Genomic DNA, 21,297 nt, shown 5'->3' with positions numbered 1-21,297 from the left:
CTCTTCGTTGGCATACACCCAACATACAGGTGCAAAGGCTTTAGATCGAGAATGACATTCGGCGCCTATTCTGCGGGGTACTCCTCTTTGATCAGTGATCTTCTTCTAAGCTACCTTCTTGATCATTTCAGTGATCAGTTTTCCAAAGTCTGATTTCACATCAAAAATCCATAGATGAGAATCTGTCAAACAACCCTGGTAAACATCCAGTCTGCGTCCCAAGCCCCCCATTTCTTCCTATCAAAATGCGGAGGGCACAGTTTTCCAAAGTCTGATTTCACATCAAAAATCCATAGATGAGAATCTGTCGAACAACCCTGGTAAACATCCAGTCTCCGTCCTGAGCACCCCACTTTTTCCTATCGAGTCGCGATAGGAGTAAAGACCATTCAATCCTCTTCTGCAGCTTATTTTCTGTTCAAGAATCTCGCCCAAGTACTTGGCCTAAGATGAGAACTACAGCTATATCCCGTCCAGGACAGGACTCCTAAAAATATTCAACGTTGCACTCCTGGTGAAACGTACTAGCCCAGTTTTCCTAGGGTTTATACTAAGCTTGATGGCTCTCGCCCATCCATATAGCTTTCTCAATGCCCCCAGAACGATGTCTGTAATAGTAGACAGGAAACCGGCCAAACACCATGATGCCGATGCCATCCGCTTTGGTAACAACATTCTACCTCTCGTTCTCGAATGGCCTCACAATTTCATTAATAAACAGAACCCGCAAAAGAGGGGATACAACCCATTCATTTTTAGTTCCTCTACCTAACGACTCTCATCAAGCTCCTATAGTTTTGCAAGCTCGTTTCGGTCCATAGGATCGATCGCCGCGAGAACGTTGTTGTTGTTGTAGCCACATTTTCATTTGGAGGCTTTTACATTGGCATAGTACCTCACAAATGTCGCCAGCATTAGGAGCGGATAACCACCTCTCAATTTTTTTTTGGATTTGGATGATTAGAATGAGAGGGCTTATAGGCATTATGGTCTCTTGTCATTCTATTGGTATAGAAAAGAACTTACCTAATTGAAGTCATGTTAACTGCATTCTGCCTCTTAGGTTTTAGTGAGACTTAGTGTTAGGTTCGGCTGGGCCGAATCTTATATAACCGCCATAGATCGAATTTTGCGCGCTTTCTCTTTATAGGCAGAAACAAAGTAAGGTTAATGTTTTTGTTGTTGTTGTAGAAGTATGTTGTACGCTGAGGCGGCAGCCCTTGCCGATTAAAGACTCCACCGGGCCAATCCGGTACGTTCAATCGGCTGCCATGGGTTAAGGTTAATAGGTCATAATTACAAAATTCTCCCCAAAGAGGTGTCGCACTGCGGCACGCCGTTCGGACTCTGCTATAAAAGAAGGTTATCCCCTCTTAATGCTGGTGACATTTGCGAGGTACCATGCCATGCATGGTCATGTCCAAAATTCTCCCCATAGAGGTGTTGCACTGCATCACGCCGTTCGTACTCTGCTATAAAAGAAGGTCCCTTAACATTGAGTTTACACTTAAATCGAAAACATTCATTGATGTGTGAGAAGTTTGCCCCTACTCGGTTCCTGGGAAAATTTTCACTCTACTCTCAATTGCCTTTCTTTTGGGTCCTATATTACCGTATTGGTAAATAAAGGGTGATTTTTTTGAGGTTAGGATTTTCATGCATTAGTATTTGACAGATCACGTGGGATTTCAGACATGGTGTCAAAGAGAAAGATGCTCAGTATGCTTTGACATTTCATCATGAATAGACTTACTAACGAGCAACGCTTGCAAATCATTGAATTTTATTACCAAAATCAGTGTTCGGTTCGAAATGTGTTCATTCACCGTAACGTTGCGTCCAACAGCATCTTTGAAAAAATACGGTCCAATGATTCCACCAGCGTACAAACCACACCAAACAGTGCATTTTTCGGGATGCATGGGCAGTTCTTGAACGGCTTCTGGTTGCTCTTCACTCCAAATGCGGCAATTTTGCTTATTTACGTAGCCATTCCACCAGAAATGAGCCTCATCGCTGAACAAAATTTGTCAAAATTTGAACACATTTCGAACCGAACACTGATTTTGGTAATAAAATTCAATGATTTGCAAGCGTTGCTCGTTAGTAAGTCTATTCATGATGAAATGTCAAAGCATACTGAGCATCTTTCTCTTTGACACCATGTCTGAAATCCCACGTGATCTGTCAAATACTAATGCATGAAAATCCTAACCTCAAAAAAATCACCCTTTATTTCCGGTTTAGGGGGTATTTCGGAGGTGGGGTGGCCACCCAGACACTTGGGATGGCACCTCAGGCATTTCAAAACAAATATTAATATCTAATACGCGCTCCACTCCCAAATCCCTTTAATTTGATCCCCATATTGCCATGGTCGGTAATAATTAACCGTTTGGAGGGTGTTTTGGGCATGGGGCTGCCACCGGCACTTTACCCTGAAAATAGATATCGAATTCGTTCTTTACTCCCAAATACTGTTGATTTGAGCTGCATATTGCCATTGTCGGAAATGAAGTTCAGTTTAGGGGGTGCTTTAGGACATACTCCCAAACACTTGCCTCCAAAATTAGATATCAAATTAGTTTTCTACTCTCAAATACCTTTCATTTGAGTCCCATATTGTCATAATGGGTCAAATAACCTATTTGACGTATTTTTAGGACGTATTTTTGATCGCAAATTTGATTTGGGGTGTAGCGACCTCCCATTAATTGTACATAATTTTTTTATGCCATATTTATAATCTACTGCCGAATACTTCTCATTGGAGTGCCATATTGACGTGAACGTCGAATATATCTGTTTAGAGGGGTTTTGGAGTTGAGGCGGCCAGCTGCGTACTTGGACCCGAAATTTTAATACGATATTCGTTTTCTAGTCTCCAATACCTTTTATTTGACACCCATATTGTGCCTATCGGTCCACTTTTGATTTTGGGTGCGTTTTGCGATAAGGGGGAAGGTCCGCCCCCATCCAATATCTAAAAATTATATAGCCTATGTTACCGTCCCGACAAACCTTCACAATCTGTGAGAATTTTAAGAAAATCGGTTTAGCCGTTTTTGATTCTACGCAACAAACAAACAAACCGAGTCCCATATAGTCATGATGGGTCATATGACCATTTGGGATATGTTTGGTACGTGGGGTGACCCCCTATACTTCGATCTGATTTTGCATGCCAGATTCGTAATCTATTCCCGAATACCTTTAATTTGAGCTCGCCCCATATTGACATGAACGTTCAATATGTCAGTTTGGGGGAGTTTTGGGGTGAGGCGGCCCGATGGTTACTTAGTTTGTCCGGACTTATATTGTCCGGATCGGTCCACTTTTGATTTTGGGTGATGTTTTACAAATAAGGGGGAGAGTCCGCCCCCCTTCCGATATCAAAAAATTATATAGCCTATGTTTCCTTCCAGACCAACCTACACAATCTGTGAAAATTTCATAGAAATCGGTTCACCCGTTTTTGAGTCTATACGAAACAAACAAATTGGTTTTTGTACCCACAACCATAGGATAGGGGGTATATTCATTTAGCCATTCCGTTTGGAACACATCGAAATATCAACTTTCGACCCTACAAAGTATATATATTTCGGATCGTTGTAAAATTCTAAGACGATTTATCGATGTCCGTGGGTCTGTCCATCCGTCTGTTGTAATCACTCTGCAGCCTTCATTGATATTGAATTGAGATATTGTGCTGAAATTTGGCACAGATACGTATTTGTGATGCTCGCTGGTTGAGTTCTTGAACGGGCCAAATCGGACCATATTTGGATATAGCTCCTATATAGACCGATCTGCCGACAAAGGGTCTAATGCTCATAAATCCTTTATTTTTTATCTGATTCCATTGAAATTTGAAATATTAGGTAGTCTAAGGCCTCCCGACATCTGACCCAAATATGGTTCTGATCGAACTATATTTAGATATAGCTGCCATATAGACCGATCTGCCGATAAAGGGTCTGAAGCCCATAAAAGCTTTGTATTTTATCCGATTTCGCTGAAATTCTAAATAGTGAGTAGTTTTAGGCCTCTCAACATCGGACCCAAATATGATTCAGATCGGACTATATTTAGATATAGCTGTCATATAGAACGAACTGCCGCTAAGGGGTCTAAAGCCCATAAAAGCTTTATTTATTACCCGATTTCGGGGAAATTTTAAACAGTGAATTATTTTAAGCCTCCCGACATCCGCCCCAAATATGTTTCAGATCGAACTGTATTTAGATATATCTGCCATGCAGACCGATCTGCCGTTTAAGGGTCTGGAACCTATAAAATCTGCACTTATTACTCAATTTCGCCTGATATTAGAATCGGTGAGTTGTTTTAAGCCACCCGACATCCGACCCAAATATAATTCAGATCAGACTATATAGATATAGCTGTCATATAGGCCGACCTACCAATTTAGGGTCCTAATCCCATAAAAATCTGATTTATTGTCTGAAATTTTTACTTGTATATGAGTTCTCGGGATCTGAATAAAATATGATCGAGACAAGCCCCAATTTAGATATAACTCCTGATATAGTAGTGGAGTTATAATAAAATAGGATTATTATTATATCCTTATTTAGTTTGGTGCAGATTTGGTTATAGGTGCCATATAGAACGATCTATCGATTTTAAGTCTTGGTCTTATAAAAAACGCATTTATTATCCGATTTCGTTGACATTTGACGCAGTGACTTATGTTTCGACATCCGTGTCCTATATGGTTCAGATTGGTTTATATTTGGATATTGCTACCAAAAGGACCAATATTTATATTTATTAGATCACTCAATGTTCGTGCCGAATAAGGGTGCTTAAGTCATCGGATTGTGACGAAAGCGGGTTTACACATATATATCCGAGGTGGTGGGTATCCAAAATTCGGCTGGGCTGAACTAAATGCATTTTTACTTGTTATATATAATATGTATCAGGTTACAGATCGGTACTTGAAATGTATGCTGTAGATTATAAGAGAAATCATCATGCAAAACTTCAACCACATCGAATAGTAATTGCGCCCTCTAGAGGATCAAGCAGTAAAATGTGGAGTTTGTTTTCTTTGGGTGCTATATTTGGTTATACCCCATATAAGGTACAGATATTTGAGGTCAAAAAAAAAGTCAACGTGCAAATTTCAACCAAATGGGAAAAGAATTGCGCCCTTTATATTCTCGACCAGTATAATCGGGAGGTCGATTAATCAGGACGGAGATTTGAAGGTCAAAGAAATCGTCATTCTACAAAATTTGATCCCTTTATAATCGGGAGATCAGTTTATATGAAAGTTATATCTGAACATGTACCGATTTAGGCCATTTCGACGGCGCACGGGATAGCGCCGGACCTCAAAGCTCCACATAGCCTGGAACTTTGATGGCCGATCTGTGCGGAGTTTATCTCTGTCACGAGAAGCTTAGCTGTGATCTACCGTGTGCGTCCACAGGTTGCGGATAGTGGAATGCTCCATACGGAGTAGCTGCTAAGTGGACAATCAGCGGTATCGAGTGCAGAGTCACAGTGAGAGACCGGCGTTGCACCGGCTCTTGCGTAAATACTGAGTGTCTATGATGCTCGATACGACAAAGTGAGATATTGGAGCCTTTAAACAACCAATGACCATCATGTTCCCACGGCGATCGGTCGTATAGACCGGAACGAGTTTGCTCGCCTATAAAAGCTTGACGAGGATCGCCACCTCCACATGCAAATGTGGCAACAACAACAACAACCTACATGAATAAGAAGTATTTGTGCAAAATTTCCGTGCTTTCGACTGATGAATGAACGTACAAACAACTGAAACGGCTGGATTGAATTTAAATGTCATGGCGATTTAAATACTTAGACCATTATTTCGAGATGTTACCAATGAAATGACAAAGGGTATAAAAATTGGAATTTTTTTTAATACATTTTGCTTTTATTCTAATTAAAATCACTTAAGTTTGTCAATAATAAATAAGCTAGACAATCATTGGTTTGGTAGTTACCCCTGTGGTAAATGCCAGCCAAAAAAACTGATCTTGATCGCATAGACCGCAAAAAGAATTACCTACTTTACTTTAATTGACTATGACAGAACATTTGTTCCACTAGCCGAACGTAGAATAGCGTTCCAAACGCCTCGATCTTCTGCGCTCATTCTAAAATCTCTGACACCAAGTTTCGAGGTGTCTCCCACCACAACAAAAAGAATTATTTTTCTAAAATTTTCATAATTTTCTTCTTCTATTTTTCCCTTAGGTACCAAAATTGATTTACGCGAAGATCGCGAGACCCTCAGTGCACTGGCAGAACAAGGATTAGCGCCATTAAAACGAGAACAAGGACAAAAATTAGCGAATAAAATCAGAGCTGTTAAATACATGGAATGTTCAGCACTAACACAACGAGGTCTAAAACAGGTAAGTGGAAAAATGTGCAATTTTATATCGATGTATATCTAAACTGACGAATCCTTATCCTTTATTCCTTCCTAATCCCATAACAATCCCACGTCTATCCAATCACCGACCAAACAAAAAACAAGGTATTCGAAGAGGCTGTGCGTGCCGTACTAAGACCTGAGCCACAAAAACGACGTCAACGAAAATGTATAGTTATGTAAATATATCCCCCTCCTTCCCTCCCTCCCACATTACAAACGTTTATATATAAACACTTTCCTATGACTATTTCCCAACTCCAACTATCCTATCCACCTATTGAATCCTGTATCCCTATTCTCTTTATGATTGTCGTCGTTGCCGCCATCATCAACATCATCCGGGTTATACGTATATATCTATCAAAATCTCTATATATTTATATACATATTTTTTTTTATATTTTTTGTAAAAAGGAAACTATTTAATTTTTTTTTATTATTTTTTTATGAATTTGAATGAAATGAAGCAAAATGTCCAAAAGTCCTTTTTGAAACAAAACAATGTCTACATCTTATATAATTCTAAGAGATAAACAAATCAAATCGAATCAAACCACTAGTTTTTATACCTTTTAAACTAAAAACATACAACAAACAACAGCAACACCATAAGCTAAACCTAGAACTAAACTAACTATAATCCCGCTCTCCTGCAGCATATAGCTCGAAATAATTTTAATCGAATTATTACTATTTTTTTTTTGTTTAAATAAGCCAGCAATTTGTTAATACTATATTTGTTTAATTTTCATACATCTATCCTCATTATCATTATCCTACTCTCCTTTTTATCACAGGCCTTTAAAGGTTTTTAAGTTTTTAATATTTTTTGTTTCAACATTTTTTTTTCGGTTTTTATCGTTCATTTATCCATTCGTTCATTCATTTAGATTGAAAACAACTCGAATTTAGTTAGAGATTATTATATATTTTTTTCTTTGTGTCTATGTTTTGTGTGATGATTTAGTTGTTGATATAAAACCAAAATATATCTTATTTTTATTATTTATAAAAATACAAACAAACAAAAGAGAGTTCCAAATTATTTTCATTTTCAAACTTAGGTTACCTAAACTCCCAGGCGATTGTCAGATAAACATTAGTTTTTACCTAGATGACCACTATATGAAACGTTTCTTTCGAAATGTCTGCCTCAATTTGATCGATCGATGATTAGGTCACAACAACCCTTAAGTTCGAAGTGATGTCGTTTGTAACACTTCAAAATATTGATTGGCCACCCACAAAACGAACGACTTATAATGTCAATTAAGCCCTTCATCCATCTGCCGAAATCACAAAAGTAATCGAATGAATAAAGCAATCCGTTTACCATTTTGCACATTTTTTTTTTTTTTTTTTCAATCAACAAACACGCAGGGGATGTCCCCTATATATGCAGTGCATTGCGTTGGAGAGGATGGTTAAGGATAGGAGGGGAGAAGAGGGAGTAGTGTTTATTGACACTTGCTTTGAATCTGGATGTCGTAAGTAGCAGGACATCCGCCGGAAGTCGATTCCACATACGAACCGTCCTTGCGAAAAAAGAATTCTCTCGGTAGTGCATGATCCGAGCAGCTGGCCAGTCGATTACAAACCGGTGCGCGCTTCTAGAAAATCTTGTATTTCTGGCAAACAACTACAAGTAAGCAATCAGAAGTCTTATTTCCGAAGAACACATACAGTGAAAGAATCGATAGAACAGCCCCATACAACCTAAATTTCGACGATGTTCAAGGGAAACAATAGAGTAAGATACCCTACTATCTCTAACCAACACCAACGCCCGCCTCTGGACACGGTCAAGCAGCTCCAAGGATGATTTTGAAGCCCCGGCCCATGCAAAGGCAAATTTTGCCCATGAACATTCCACTAAGGAACAGGGGCAAACTTCTCACATATCAATGAGTGCTGTCCGATTCAAGTTTAAGTAAAATGATAAGGGGCCTCCTTTTTATAGCCGAGTCTGAACGGAGTGTCGCAGTGCGACACCTCTTCGGAGAGAAGTTTTACATGGCATAGTACCTTGCAAATGTTGCCGGCATTAGGAGGGGAAAACCACCGTTGAAAATTTTTTCTGAAGGTCTCGCCAGGGTTCGAACCCAGGCGTTCAGCGTCATAGGCGGACATGCTAACCTCTGCGCTACGATGGCCTCCTATATGTGGCCCATATATGCGAGTTATATTCCATCGTCGCCCTGATGTACGTAGTGTAGATATTAACAAGATCAGCGGGAGTGAAATATTCCTTATACCGCTTAAAAAAGCCCAAGTACTTGAATGCTTCTTTTGGCACTTCGAATATATGTTTTGACCAACGGACATCACATTGAATCGTCATGCCTAGAACATCAAAAGCCTCTGAGACTCGGCCTATGGTCGAATGAAAATGAATGACAGGGGTTGCTCTCATCCGCGAACGAGTAGATCGGATTCGAAGCCAGACCCAGTAGATCGTCAATGAAAATAAGAAAGAGGGGGGGAAAAAGGACAGAGTCTTGTGGTACTCCTGCGGTCGATTTATTTTCGTCAGATGAGAACCCATCTACAACAACTCTTAAAGTGCGATCTCTGAGAAAAATCGAGCAAAGTTATTACCGAAGTTAAAAATTTCGCATTGATTCTTTCTTCTTTCTTTAATTGGCTATGACAGAATATTTGTTCCACTAGCCGAACGTAGAATAGCGTTCCAAGCGTCTCGATCTTCTGCGCTCATTCTAAAATCTCTGACACCAAGTTTCGAGGTGTCTCCCACCACTTGATCTTTCCATCGGGCTTTTGGTGTTCCCGGTTTGCATGTACCACCGTGTTTGCCTTCAAAAGACTTCTTTGCTGGAGTTTCTTTATCCATTCTGGCAACATGACCTAGCCATCGCAGCCGTTGTATTTTGATGCGTGTAACTATGCTATCGTCATATGCGTCGTCATACAGCTCGTGGTTCATACGTCGCCTATATTCTCCATTAACGCAAACTGGTCCATACATTTTACGAAGAATCTTTCTCTCAAATACTCCAAGCACTGCCTCATTTGCTTTCACAAGTACCCATGCCTCAGAACCATATAACAACACGGGTAGTATCAGTGTCTTGTATAGTGTAATCTTCGTTTGTCGAGAGGTGGCCTTGTTTCTAATCTGCTTACTTAGTCCAAAGTACCATAAATTTGCCAGTATTATTCTTCCTTAATCTCAAAACTGGTGTCACTCGTTTCGGTTACGACGGTGCGGAGGTAGATAAAGTTACTGACTGTCTCAAAGTTGTGGTACTCAGTTTTCTGCATTTTCTTTTTCAGCTCGGTTGTGCAAGGCTTTTTGGGAGTTGAAAGCATCCATTTCGTCTTATCTTCATTTATTGCTAGACCCATTTTCTCTGACACTCTTTTGATTCTTTCAAAGGCTAACTACTTCCGGTGACCGACCTATGATATCGATGTCGTCGGCATAGGCGAGTAGCATGTGTTCTCTTGTGATTAGTGTGCCATATCTATTCACATCTGCATCTCGTATAATCTTCTCCAGCAGGATATTAAAGAGATTACACGATAAGCTGTCTCCTTGTCTGGAACCTCGTTTGGTATTAAATGGTAACTTACACAGACAACATGCTGAGGATATGGAAAGAACATTTTACCCAACTGCTAGTGTCCGATGTTGGCGGTGAAGAGGATACCGCAGAACCAATCCCTGACAGGGCCCAATTATCTCATTGACTTTAGGTTTTAAACTTTCACACAGTTGGGTTGGGAAGGCCCCTCAGGCACCCAGGAATATATTTTTGTCGGTTTGTGTTCTACTTTTAAATACCTTTAATTTGATACCCATATTGCCCAGAGCGGCAAACGTGTTCTGCTGGAGGGTTTGGGGGGTGGGGAGGCCCCTCATACACCATGGAATACATTTTTATGTCAGATTTGTATTCTACATTTAAATACCTTTCATTTGATACCCATATCGCCCAAAGAAGTGAAAGTGTCCTGTTGGGTGGTGTTCTTTGGGTGTTTGATACCCATATTGTCTTAGTCGGTAAACATGTCCGTTCGGGTGGGTTTCGAGATAGGACTTCCCCCCAGCGTTAGTTGACCCAAAAATTGTATACCAATTTCGTGTTTTTGTGTCCTGTTGGGTGGTGTTTTTTGGGGTGGCGGACTCCCCGACACTAAAGGTGACATTTTTATACCAAGTTCGTACTCTACTCTTAAATACCTTTCATTTGATACCCATATTGTCGTAGCCGGTAAACATGTCCGTTCGGGTGGGTTTTGAGATAGGACGTCCCCCCAGGGTTAGTTGACCCAAAAATTTTATACCAATTTCGTGTTTTTGTGATACTATAAAGTGCCATTCAAAATCGTGCACACGTCTCCGAGATCTGATGTTTTTGAAAATTGGGGTAAGGGGGAGGGTCCGCCCCCCCCCCCCCCCCCCCCCTGATATCAAAAAACGAAGTACCCTATTTTCACCGTAGGCCCAAACTCTACTATCTGTGAAAATTTCATGCAAATCGGTTCAGCCGTTTTTGAGTCTGTACGTGCACACATCTCCGGGATCTGGCGTTTTTGAAAATTGGGGTAAGGGGGAGGGTCCGCCCCCCTTCAGATATCAAAAAACGAAGTAACCTATTTTCACCGTGGGCCCAAACTCTACTATTTGTGAATATTTCATGCAAATCGGTTCAGCTGTTTTTGAGTCTATACGGAACAAACAGAACAGACCGTGGGCCCAAACTCTACTATTTGTGAATATTTCATGCAAATCGGTTCAGCTGTTTTTGAGTCTATACGGAACAGACAAACAAATAAAGGGCAAAAATTTCATTCTTATATAATAGATATCAAATATAAGCTTTCCGGTAGATCCATGGAATATGGTGTACTAAAGATTTGTAATATTCAAATTAGTGACCCTCTTCCGTAGTAAAGAAATATTTCCGCTTCCTTAATGCACTATTTGTGGGCAAATATACATTTGCCATTGATTAGTTGACCATTTCATTATAAGTAATCCAAAGCAATTAAACTAAGTTGTAATTGTGGAATTCTCTCTTTTTTTAGTTATTCTTGTTCCGTTTTGCATTTTGCTAATTTCCCATTTATTTTTGATTTTCCCTTCAATTTCCTACAATGAGTGAGAACCGCTTTTCTTTTGGAAACTAATCAATACTACAACCACCACAACCACGCCCATTAGTTGTTAAACAATTTTCTATTGAATTCGTAATAATTAAAAGAAAATCTATATAAAAACAAAGCCTATATTAAGAAAAGAAAAAAAAAGAAATCATATTTTTTGTTTATTAAAAAAAGCTTATCTAGTCAATTGAATATTTGTTTACATTAAATCATAAAACATTAAAGAGAAAAGAAGAAAAAAAAAACAAAAACAATACAAATCAAAGTATTCTAAAGAGCAAAGAGCAACAAGACAAAAAAAAACAGAAAAATGCTAATTATAATAATTCAAAAAGAAAATTAAAGAAAATCAATACATTCTTCATTAAAAAAATCGTAACTTTAATTTTGTCTTTTTTTTGTGCGCATATCATTAAACTTTTTACCATTTAAGTTTTCTAATTTCACCCTTAATTCCTTTCTCTTCATACTTTTCTCAACTTTATTTGCAATGATCGAATAAATAATACTAATTTCTATACAAAAAATAATTAATTAAGAAAAATATTGAAAAAAACAACCAAGCAAATATTAAGCACAAATTATTTAACTTGAACACAATGAAAACCGAAAAAGCCAAGGCAGCTTTTGCTTGCAACCGAATAATAATGACTTATTTTTCTTTCCATATTTTATTGTAACATTTTTATTGTTATTATGATTTTACAATGTATTTTGCTCTTTTAAATAAACAATATTTATATGAGAATAAAAGTGAGAATTAAGAAAACATTTTTTAAGTCGCTCTTAAGAAAATGGGTGCGTCAAAATATATGTACATGGAGTCAATTTATAATTCAGAGTTCGAATTCGATTGTCAAACAATGACACTCTCTAAAACACTTCTATCTTGAGCACTTACTCTTCAATTGCTGCCATAAGGCTTGGTAATGGTTTTCTCCACTTCATCTTTACGGCGAAAGTTTTTTCCTACCTGTTTGCCAAAACATCATCTTCCATTCGTACAACATGAAATCATACTTTACCTACTTTAATTGGCTATGACAGAATGTTTGTTCCACTAGCCGAACGTAGAATAGCTTTCCAAGCGCCTCGATCTTCTGCGCTCATTCTAAAATCTTTGACACCAAGTTTCGAGGCGTCTCCCACCACTTGATCTTTCCATCGGGCTTTTGGTCTTCCCGGTATGCGTGTACCACCCTGTTTGCCTTCAAAAGACTTCTTTGCTGGAGCTTCTTCATACATTCTGACAACATGACCTAGTCAACGCAAGCATTGTATTTTGATAAGTGTAACTATGCTATCGTCATACAACTCGTGGTTCATACGTCCCCTATATTCTCCATTATCGCAAACTGGTCCATATATTTTACGAAGAATCTTTCTCTCAAATACTCCAAGTACTGCCTCATCTGCTTTCACAAGTACCCATGCTTCAGAACCATATAACAGCACGGGTAGTATCAGTGTCCTATATAGTGTAATCTTCGTTTGTCGAGAGGTCTGCTTGTTTCTAAACTGCTTAATATGTCCAAAGTACCATCTGTTTGCTAGTATTATTCTTCGCTTAATCTTAAAACTGGTGTCTTTTGTTTCGGTTACGGCGGTGCCGAGGTAGCTAAAATTACTGACGAAATCAAAGTTGTGGTTCCCAACCTTTTCCATTTTCTTTATCTGTCTTATCTCCATTTACTGTCTTTTCTTTCAAAGGCAGCAGTTACTACTTCCGGTGACCGACCAATGATGTCAATGTCGTCGGCATTGGCGAGTATCATGTGTTCTCTTGTGATTAGTGTGCCATATCTATTCACATCAGCATCCCGTATAATCTTCTCCAGTAGGATATTGCAGAGATCACACGATAGGCTGTCTCCTTGTCTGAAATCTCTTTTGATATTAAATGGTTCGGAGAGATTCTTTCCTATTCTAACTGAGGAACGCGTATCAGTAAATATTTTATTAATTTTGCAGGGATACCGAATTCAGACATGGCTTGAAATACCTTTGAACGTTAAGGAGTATCGAAGGCGACTTTGTAGTCCGCAAAGAGATGGTTGGTGTTGATTTGTCCTTCTCGGGTCTTTTCCAGGCGCAGTGTGAATATCTGGTCTAGGGTGGATTTACCAGGTCTAAAGTCGCATTGATAGAGCCCAAGTAACTCATTGACTTTAGGTATGCGATGGGGAGGAGATTTATTCCTCTGTAGTTGGAACATTCCGTCTTGTCGTCTCCTTAAGTTCCAATCATCGGGCATGCGTTCTTCTAGCCAGATTGCTCAGATTAGCTGATGCATACGCCTCCGGTCTTAAATAGTTCAGCGGGTAACCCGTCGGCTCCTACTGCCTTGTTGTTCTTAAGTCGGGTCACTGCTACTTGGACCTCATTCTGACTAGGAGGTAAACATTCTATACCATCATCATTGATTGGTTCTTCGGTATCCTCTTCGCCGCCAACATCGGACACTAGCAGTTGGGTAAAATGTTCTTTCCCTATCCTCAGCATGTTGTCTGTGTCAGTTACCAGATTTCCTTCTTTGTCTCTGCAGGAGGATGTGCCTGCACCAAAGCCATCGGTTTGGTGTTTAATTCTTTGGTAGAATTTCCGGACTTCATTCTGACTCCTTTACATCTCAATTCGCTCACACTCACGTCTTTCCATTTCCCTTTTTCTTTCTGCGGAATAGACGTTTCTCCTCTTTGCTTTTCTCCTGATACCTCTCCTTCATCTGGCGCGTTGCTACTCATTGCAGAGTTGCTCTATATGCCGCATTCTTGGCTTCAGTAGCATCTCGACCATGGGTTTCTTGGGGGAGGCTTCCGGTACTCAAGTATGAATTTTGCGACATTTTCCATGGAGTGGGTAATAGTTTGCCACTGCGCCATTATATCATCGGAGCAATGAGTGCTTTCATCAAACAGTTGGGTCAGTCGAGTGGAGTATGTCGCTCCCATCTGTTGTGTTTGCAGCTTTTAAATGTCTAGCTTCCGTGCAGTGTCAGATCGTACTTTCCTGGCCATCGTCAAACGGGTGCGAACCTTTGCTTCGACAAGGTAATGATCCGAATCTATATTCGTTCCACGGATCGATCGTACATCTAATACGCTGGATGAATGCCTTCCATCTATCACAACGTGATCAATTTGGTTCGTCAAGTTTTGATCGGGTGACAACCATGTGGCTATGTGAATTTTTTGATGTTGAAATCTGGTGCTACTAACTACCATTTTTTTTGGCGCGGCGAATCTATTAACCTCAACCCATTACTGGACGTTATCTCGTGTAGGCTAAACTTTCCGACTGGTGGACCAAAAATGTCTTCCTTCCCTATGTTCGCATTAAAATCTCCCAGAACGATTTTAATATCATGGGCGGGGCAGCGGTCATATTATCTCTCTAGGCGCTCGTAGAAAATATCCTTGGTCTGCTCGTCTTTGTCCTCCGTAGGGGCTTTTATGCGGATTGTGCCTAGCCTCTCATCCACCGGAGTAAAGCTGGACACCAGGTGTTTCAGTCTCCGACTAACCACAAATCCACATCCAAATTAATGCCTCGTGCTATGGCAGCTATAGTATAGTTCGTCACCGTTTGGTGTTGTAGTGACGCCATTCCTAGTCCATCGCACTTCCTGTAAGGCGGTAATATCTGCCTTGTACTTCTCTGATACATCCGCCTGCGTGTATATTGCACCTTCTCTATAAAGAATGCGGACATTCCAGGTGCAGATCCGCAAATCATGGTCCTTTCTTCTTGGGTCGTCAACGTTGTGGGGTTCGTTTTTACTATTCCTTTGTTTCTCATAGTAGTTCTTAGTTTTCCAGGGGCGGGTTACTGGCCCAGCGCCCCAACCGCATGGATTTTGTGGGATTGCACACATATCCCTCGTGGCGAGCCGCTTGCTCCAAGATCCGACGCTCGCCGCCAGCCGCCCCTAACCTGGGAACAGACGCTGATGTTAGCCATTGGTTATTTGAAGGCACCAACAACTCGCCTTGTCATCTCGAGTATCATTGGCACTTAGTATTTAATTAAGAGCCAGTGCCACCTGACTCCTCACTGAGACTCTCCTCTCGAAAATCGCTGACTGCCCGCGGCCGCATTTGCAGCTACTCCTCATAAAAACGGAGCTTTCCACCATTGGTAGTTGCCGAGAGGAAATTCCGAGACATCATTATCCCAGCAGCCGCTCGCTTTATACCAGCGGGTCGAATTCCCCAAGTGCGGCTCAATTTCCCGGCGCAGGCAGTGGTACTCGCAGACGAGCGTGATGGGATTCGTTGCATGGACCCCACTAACCCCAGGATCAGCGAGCTGAATCTAGAAATAAACAGAGTACTCTACGAACATAAGAGGAATTTGTGGCTGGAACACTTGAAGCAATGTAACTTAGGCACCGGTTTAGGCAAGCTGTGATCTACTGTTAAGTCACTCTCTAACCCCGATAGACGGGATGACAGGATCTCAGTCACTTTTGGCGAAGTAACCGTGACTGATCCCATGAGATGCGCCAGGTTGTTCAACCGTCAATTTATTGTGCATTCCAAGACTTACAAGGCAAAGGAGAGACATTCGTCAAGGCGTTGGGCCCCGACAAAATCTCTACACCAATGGTGAAGAATATGGATTTGCCTAGAATTGAGTACCTTACTACTGTCTTTGAACACTCTTATAGTTCCCAATGTCTGGAAAATGGGCAGAGTGAACCCCCTACTGAAGCCTGGAAAGGACCCTAGTTTGGGGGAGTCGTAAAGTCCGATCTCTCTTCTCTCACCAGTAGCAAAGACGCATGAGGCATTACAGCTCCCGAGCCTCGTAGGAGAATTTCCATTCGCCAGCATGGATTTGGAAGACTGCATAGCACAACAACTGCTTTGCATGCCATCACCGCTCACATTTGCCGTAGCTTTAATCAGCCCAGGTCATGAGATAGCACGGTCCTCGTGGCACTGAACCTATCGAAGGCATTCGACACGGTCAGCCATGCCGAACTATTTGAGGACATTGCCAACACGTCCCTTCAGCCAGGCCTGAAACGGTGGGTCGCGATTTATCTGTGTAGTCGCCAGTCATTTGTGGAATTTAGGGATGAAAAGTCGAAGCACCTTAGTGTGAAACAGGTAGCTTCTCAAGGCGGGGTGATATCCCCGGCACTGTTTAACCTCTACTTATCCCCCATTCCACCCTCTCCAGACGGCATAGAGATCGTATCATATTTGGACGATTGAACGATCACAGCATCAGGCCCCGCACACATTGATGACATTTTTCTATAGGTTAATTGTTTACCTCAACGAACTTGCCTCTTAATTCGCTGCAAGAGATCTGATTCTTCATTCACATTGATCACTACATACACGCATGAGGTGGGTAGGAGGTTGAATGTGATAGTCGAGGAAGTGATAATGCCCGATTCAAGTTTATGATAAGGGGCCCTTTTTTTATAGCGACACATCTTAGTGGAGGAGTTTTTACATGGCTGCCATACCAGATGGTACAATACCTTACAAATGCCGCTGAAAATTTTTTATGATGTCCTTGCCAGGATTCGAACCCAGGCGTTCAGCGTAATAGACGAGTATGCTAGCTTCCGCCCTACGGTGGCCACCGCTATGTGACACGCAGTGGAATAATATTCAGATCTGTCAGAGTGCCGCTTTTTGATCTGCGATGGGCTGTTGTCACGTGGACCACCTTCATCAGGAGACAAATATGCTACCCGTGTGAAGACAGAACTATAGCTTGTCCAAGCAATATCTTCTGGGTCGTTATCGCAGGGACCATCCAAATCATCATCTAGTGGATAGGTATTCACCTTCTGGGCTTCTGGGCGAAGGCTCAAGATGGATCTTCATGATCTAGAGGCAGAAGTTCAGCGCTACAAGAGGGAACCTCTAGATCAAGAGGCATATCAAGCGGGCTTGGACAACATTCATGCAGACACGGTAGCAGATGCGGTGAATAGCTACCGGGTGAGTGTTGGCATTGGAGAACGACCTCCCTCATCGCACTTGAAGAAATTGACCTCCCCCGGCAATCCGGAGTCTTTCTGGCTCAATTACGTTCCGGCATATGCAGCCATTTCAACTCCTACCAAGCAAGGATAAATGCCAACATACAGGATGTGTGTCCAGATTGTTACCTGGGACCACATGACACCTGTTTAACTGCCCAGCCAGACCTACTCGACTTAGACTCAAATCCCACCTGGGTCGCAGAGTTTTTGGGTGTGGATATTAAACAGAACCAAACAGACGTCTTAACTCCAGTAGCAGAAGTAGGAGAAGATCACACGATAGGCTTTTTACTTGTCCGAAAGCAAGTTTTCCTATCTTTAGTTTTTGTACCGGTTCCCAGGTCCCAACCATAGGATTTGCTTTCTTTTAGCCAGACTGTACAAACAAGCGAACGCATTAGCCTCGTCGGTGCGTCGATTCCGGTTTTATATAGCTAAGCTGGTTACCCGTCGGTTCCTGCTGCCTTATTATTCGTCAATTTCTACCATTTTGGCCTTTTCACTATGCAATATACACTTATAATCGTTGCTAGTGATTGTTTCGGAGGTTACTCCCTAAATCGGCGGACCGGTCTATATGGGGGATATATAAAGATATTGTCCGATATAGCCCATCTTCGAAATTAACCTGCTAATGGATAAAAAAAGAATCTTTGTAAAGATTCAGCTTAATATCTCTATTTTTAAACTCTGTAGCGTGATTTCTTCAGACAGACGGACGGAAATGGCTAGGTGGTATTAGATTTTTACGCTGATCAAGAATATACTTTATAGGGTCGGAAATGGATATATCGATGTGTTGCAAACGGAATGACAAAATGAATATACCCCCATCCTTCTGTGGTGGGTATAAAAATTTAATAAATATTAACCTTTTTATCCACGAATTCTTCGCCGGTATTTCTCGCATTATTTGCTTACCATCAAATTTTGATCTCAATAAAACACAAACATTTTATACCAGTAACTTTTAATTATTTTATTAGATATTTGTATTAGATTACTTGGGCTTTCGCCCCGAAAGCCTGGGATTAAATGTAAAAAACATTTAAGGCCTATTGTCGTCGATATTAAAAGTAAGTAAAGGGCCACCACAACACAAAGGTTAGCATGTCCGCCTAGAACGCTGACCGTCTGGGTTCAAGTACTAGCGTAAATCTTAATAACATACATATTTCAGATGTTGCCATCCCCTGATTAATTCTGGCAATATTTTTGGGAGTATTTCAACGATGAAAATTGTCATTTCATTGTAGTGCCATTCTTGTCGTTTCACAGTGGGCCAAACGGCAAACAAATTGATAACATCTGTTGATCTTAGTGGTGCAAAATGTTCTAGACAATTGTAGAGGAAGAAATAGGCTTTCAGGAAAGCTGCCGTAAGTCCATATCTTTAATACAGTGTGAGATACAGGGTGTCGAAGTTGACCACTTTTGTCTTCTCCACTCTTCTGGGGGCCATAACTTTTGATCTACCAAACCGATTTCCATGGTTAGGACTCTAGAGAAAGAGCTTGATGAGATCATGTCAGTGAGCCCATTATGCTGGCGTACGTAGCTTTTTCTGAAGTATATTTTTAAGAGTGCCGGGAAACTTTCCCTTTACAGCAATATATACGTCATCACTATACAAAAATAGAAATTTTTGCCCATGAACATTCCACTAAGGATCAGGGGCAAACTTCTCACATATCAATGAGTGCAGTTCGATTTAAGTTTTAAGTTCAATGATAAGGGGCCTCCTTTTTATAGCCGAGTTCGAACGGCGTGTCGCAGTGCGACACCTCTTTGGAGAGAAGTTTTATATGGCATAGTACCTCACAAATGTTGCCAGCATTAGGTCTCGTCAGGATTCGAACACAGGCGTTCAGCGTCATAGGCGGACATGCTAACCTCTGCGCTACGGTGGCCCCCTATAAACGATCACTTTTACACATTTTTCTTCCTGAGACAATACGATATTGTGAATAGTTTTACATATTCCAAAGTAGACGAGACAGTACACCTCTTTCAGGTGACCCTCTACTGACCCATTTTCGTAGATCTACCGAGTAAGTAAGAAAGTTATTGATAAATTTTCTTATGGTAATATTGATGCCTATAAACACCAGCTCCCTCATGATTGACGTTGACAGTGAGAGAATCCTCTTTGCAGCCGACTAAGTCATGAAGTGCAGTTTCATATGCAAGATGTTGTCGAAACCGGCGATCTCCAAGGATCTTTGCCTTAAGATATGTTTCTATCAGCCTCTCTAGAATCTTCGGCTTAAAAGATGGCAGAATAATAGAACAAAAATCTTTCGCTTTCGTGTGGTAGGGTTTTCCTGCTTTCGGAATGAAAATGACGTTCATGTCCCTCCATCCCGGCTATATGACATGCTGATACAAACAGAATATATCTCCCTAAGCCAAGAAATAAGTCTATCAGACACAGCTTGTAATTCAACCGATGATACATCATCAGGGCCTGGCGACTTAAAGGAGCCGAAACTTCTCTTCGCCCAAAGTATATAGCCTAGACACAATATCCCCAATAACCTCCGATGAGTGCATACCAGTGACAACCTCTTTTGGCGCCACGTTGTCCGTTGGAGAATTTCCCGGCAAATGTGTATCAACGAGTAGTTCTAGTGTTTCCTCACTAGACATCTTTCATACAATTGCTGACTTCCGAATATACCCCACCGTAATAGATCTCGGGGACAGAATCTTCCTTAGCCTAGAGGCCTCCGATGTATTCTCCACGGAGCTGCAGAATTCCATCCAGGATTTGTTCTGAGCCTCAGCATCTCAGATCGCCCTTATATTTTCTTAGCTCAGCTGTATAGATATCCCAATCGTGTGGTGTTCTTGTGGCTTTCGCCCTGTTGAAGAGTTTTCGGCAGTTCTTTTTTGAACCAACCAGCTCTGTGATCCACCATGGCGGTCGCTGTTAGTCCTTTGGCTTGGCACTACGACATGCTGACTCAAGCGAGTCATTCAGGGCCTTAGTGATCCGCATGACCACTATGTCTTTATCCTCCGTAGTTTCCACTTCCTTTTCTGGTCTAAAAGAGAAAGATGTGCAGAATTTGTGCCGAAATTTATCCAAATCCTTCCTTTCTACTGTTTAGCCGAGCGACCATTTCTGCAGCATTTTCTCCTAGGCTGAAACTAATATAACGACGATAAGAGAAGCTGTTGTCATCCAACACTTCCCAGTCGCATATTCCTGCGCTTATATCTTCCGATACAAAGGTAATATCTAGTACCTCCTGCCTGGTAATAAAGGTTGGTTTATCCCTTTTATAACAAATCGCCAGATTGCAGCTTATAATATATACTATAAGCAGCTCACACCTTTCGTTGATATCCGAACTTCTGCATATCTGGTGATGTACATTAGCATCACTTTCTACAATGAGGCTCTTTTTCCTTGCTTCAACCAGCAACTTAAGGATTGAATGCGGCATCTCTGAATCGTGTGCCATATAAGGGGAGCCAGCCAGTAATGAGACTTATTTATTTCAAGGCTGGGACAGAAGAAAAAAAACATTTAGACTACTCTTTGCTAGAATACAGGCTCTGTGTCTCCCATTCCCCTATGTTATGTTATGAGTAGTTTAAATCCCGGAATTCTTAGTCTATGAACCATTTCTCCACACACCCATGGTTTCTGGATAAGAACCACGTCAAATACCCCTGCCATCAGGAGGACCTCTAGTGCTGT

General features: G+C 41.1%; 1 protein-coding gene across 3 annotated transcripts in view; it reads left to right on the top strand.

Annotated features, from left to right (window-relative positions):
- The window catches only part of LOC106095784 (ras-related C3 botulinum toxin substrate 1), a 38,467-nt gene extending 26,136 nt beyond the window's left edge, over positions 1-12,331 (top strand). Inside the window, exons 4-6 of one of the 3 annotated variants that reach the window (XM_059362754.1) lie at positions 6,265-6,425; positions 11,501-11,524; positions 11,567-12,331. In XM_059362754.1, coding sequence (XP_059218737.1) covers positions 6,265-6,425; positions 11,501-11,524; positions 11,567-11,602 — 221 coding nt within the window. In that variant the 3' untranslated portion in view covers positions 11,603-12,331. Of the gene's footprint in view, positions 1-6,264; positions 6,426-6,550; positions 7,237-11,500 lie in introns of those variants that run through there. The other 2 variants (XM_059362755.1, XM_013263129.2) reach the window with 2 other exon arrangements.
- Positions 12,332-21,297: the final 8,966 nt, after the last annotated feature.

Source organism: Stomoxys calcitrans, chromosome 2 (assembly GCF_963082655.1).
Source record: "Stomoxys calcitrans chromosome 2, idStoCalc2.1, whole genome shotgun sequence".
Taxonomy (NCBI): Eukaryota; Metazoa; Arthropoda; class Insecta; order Diptera; family Muscidae; genus Stomoxys; species Stomoxys calcitrans.
This window is presented reverse-complemented; position numbering and strand designations above follow the sequence as displayed.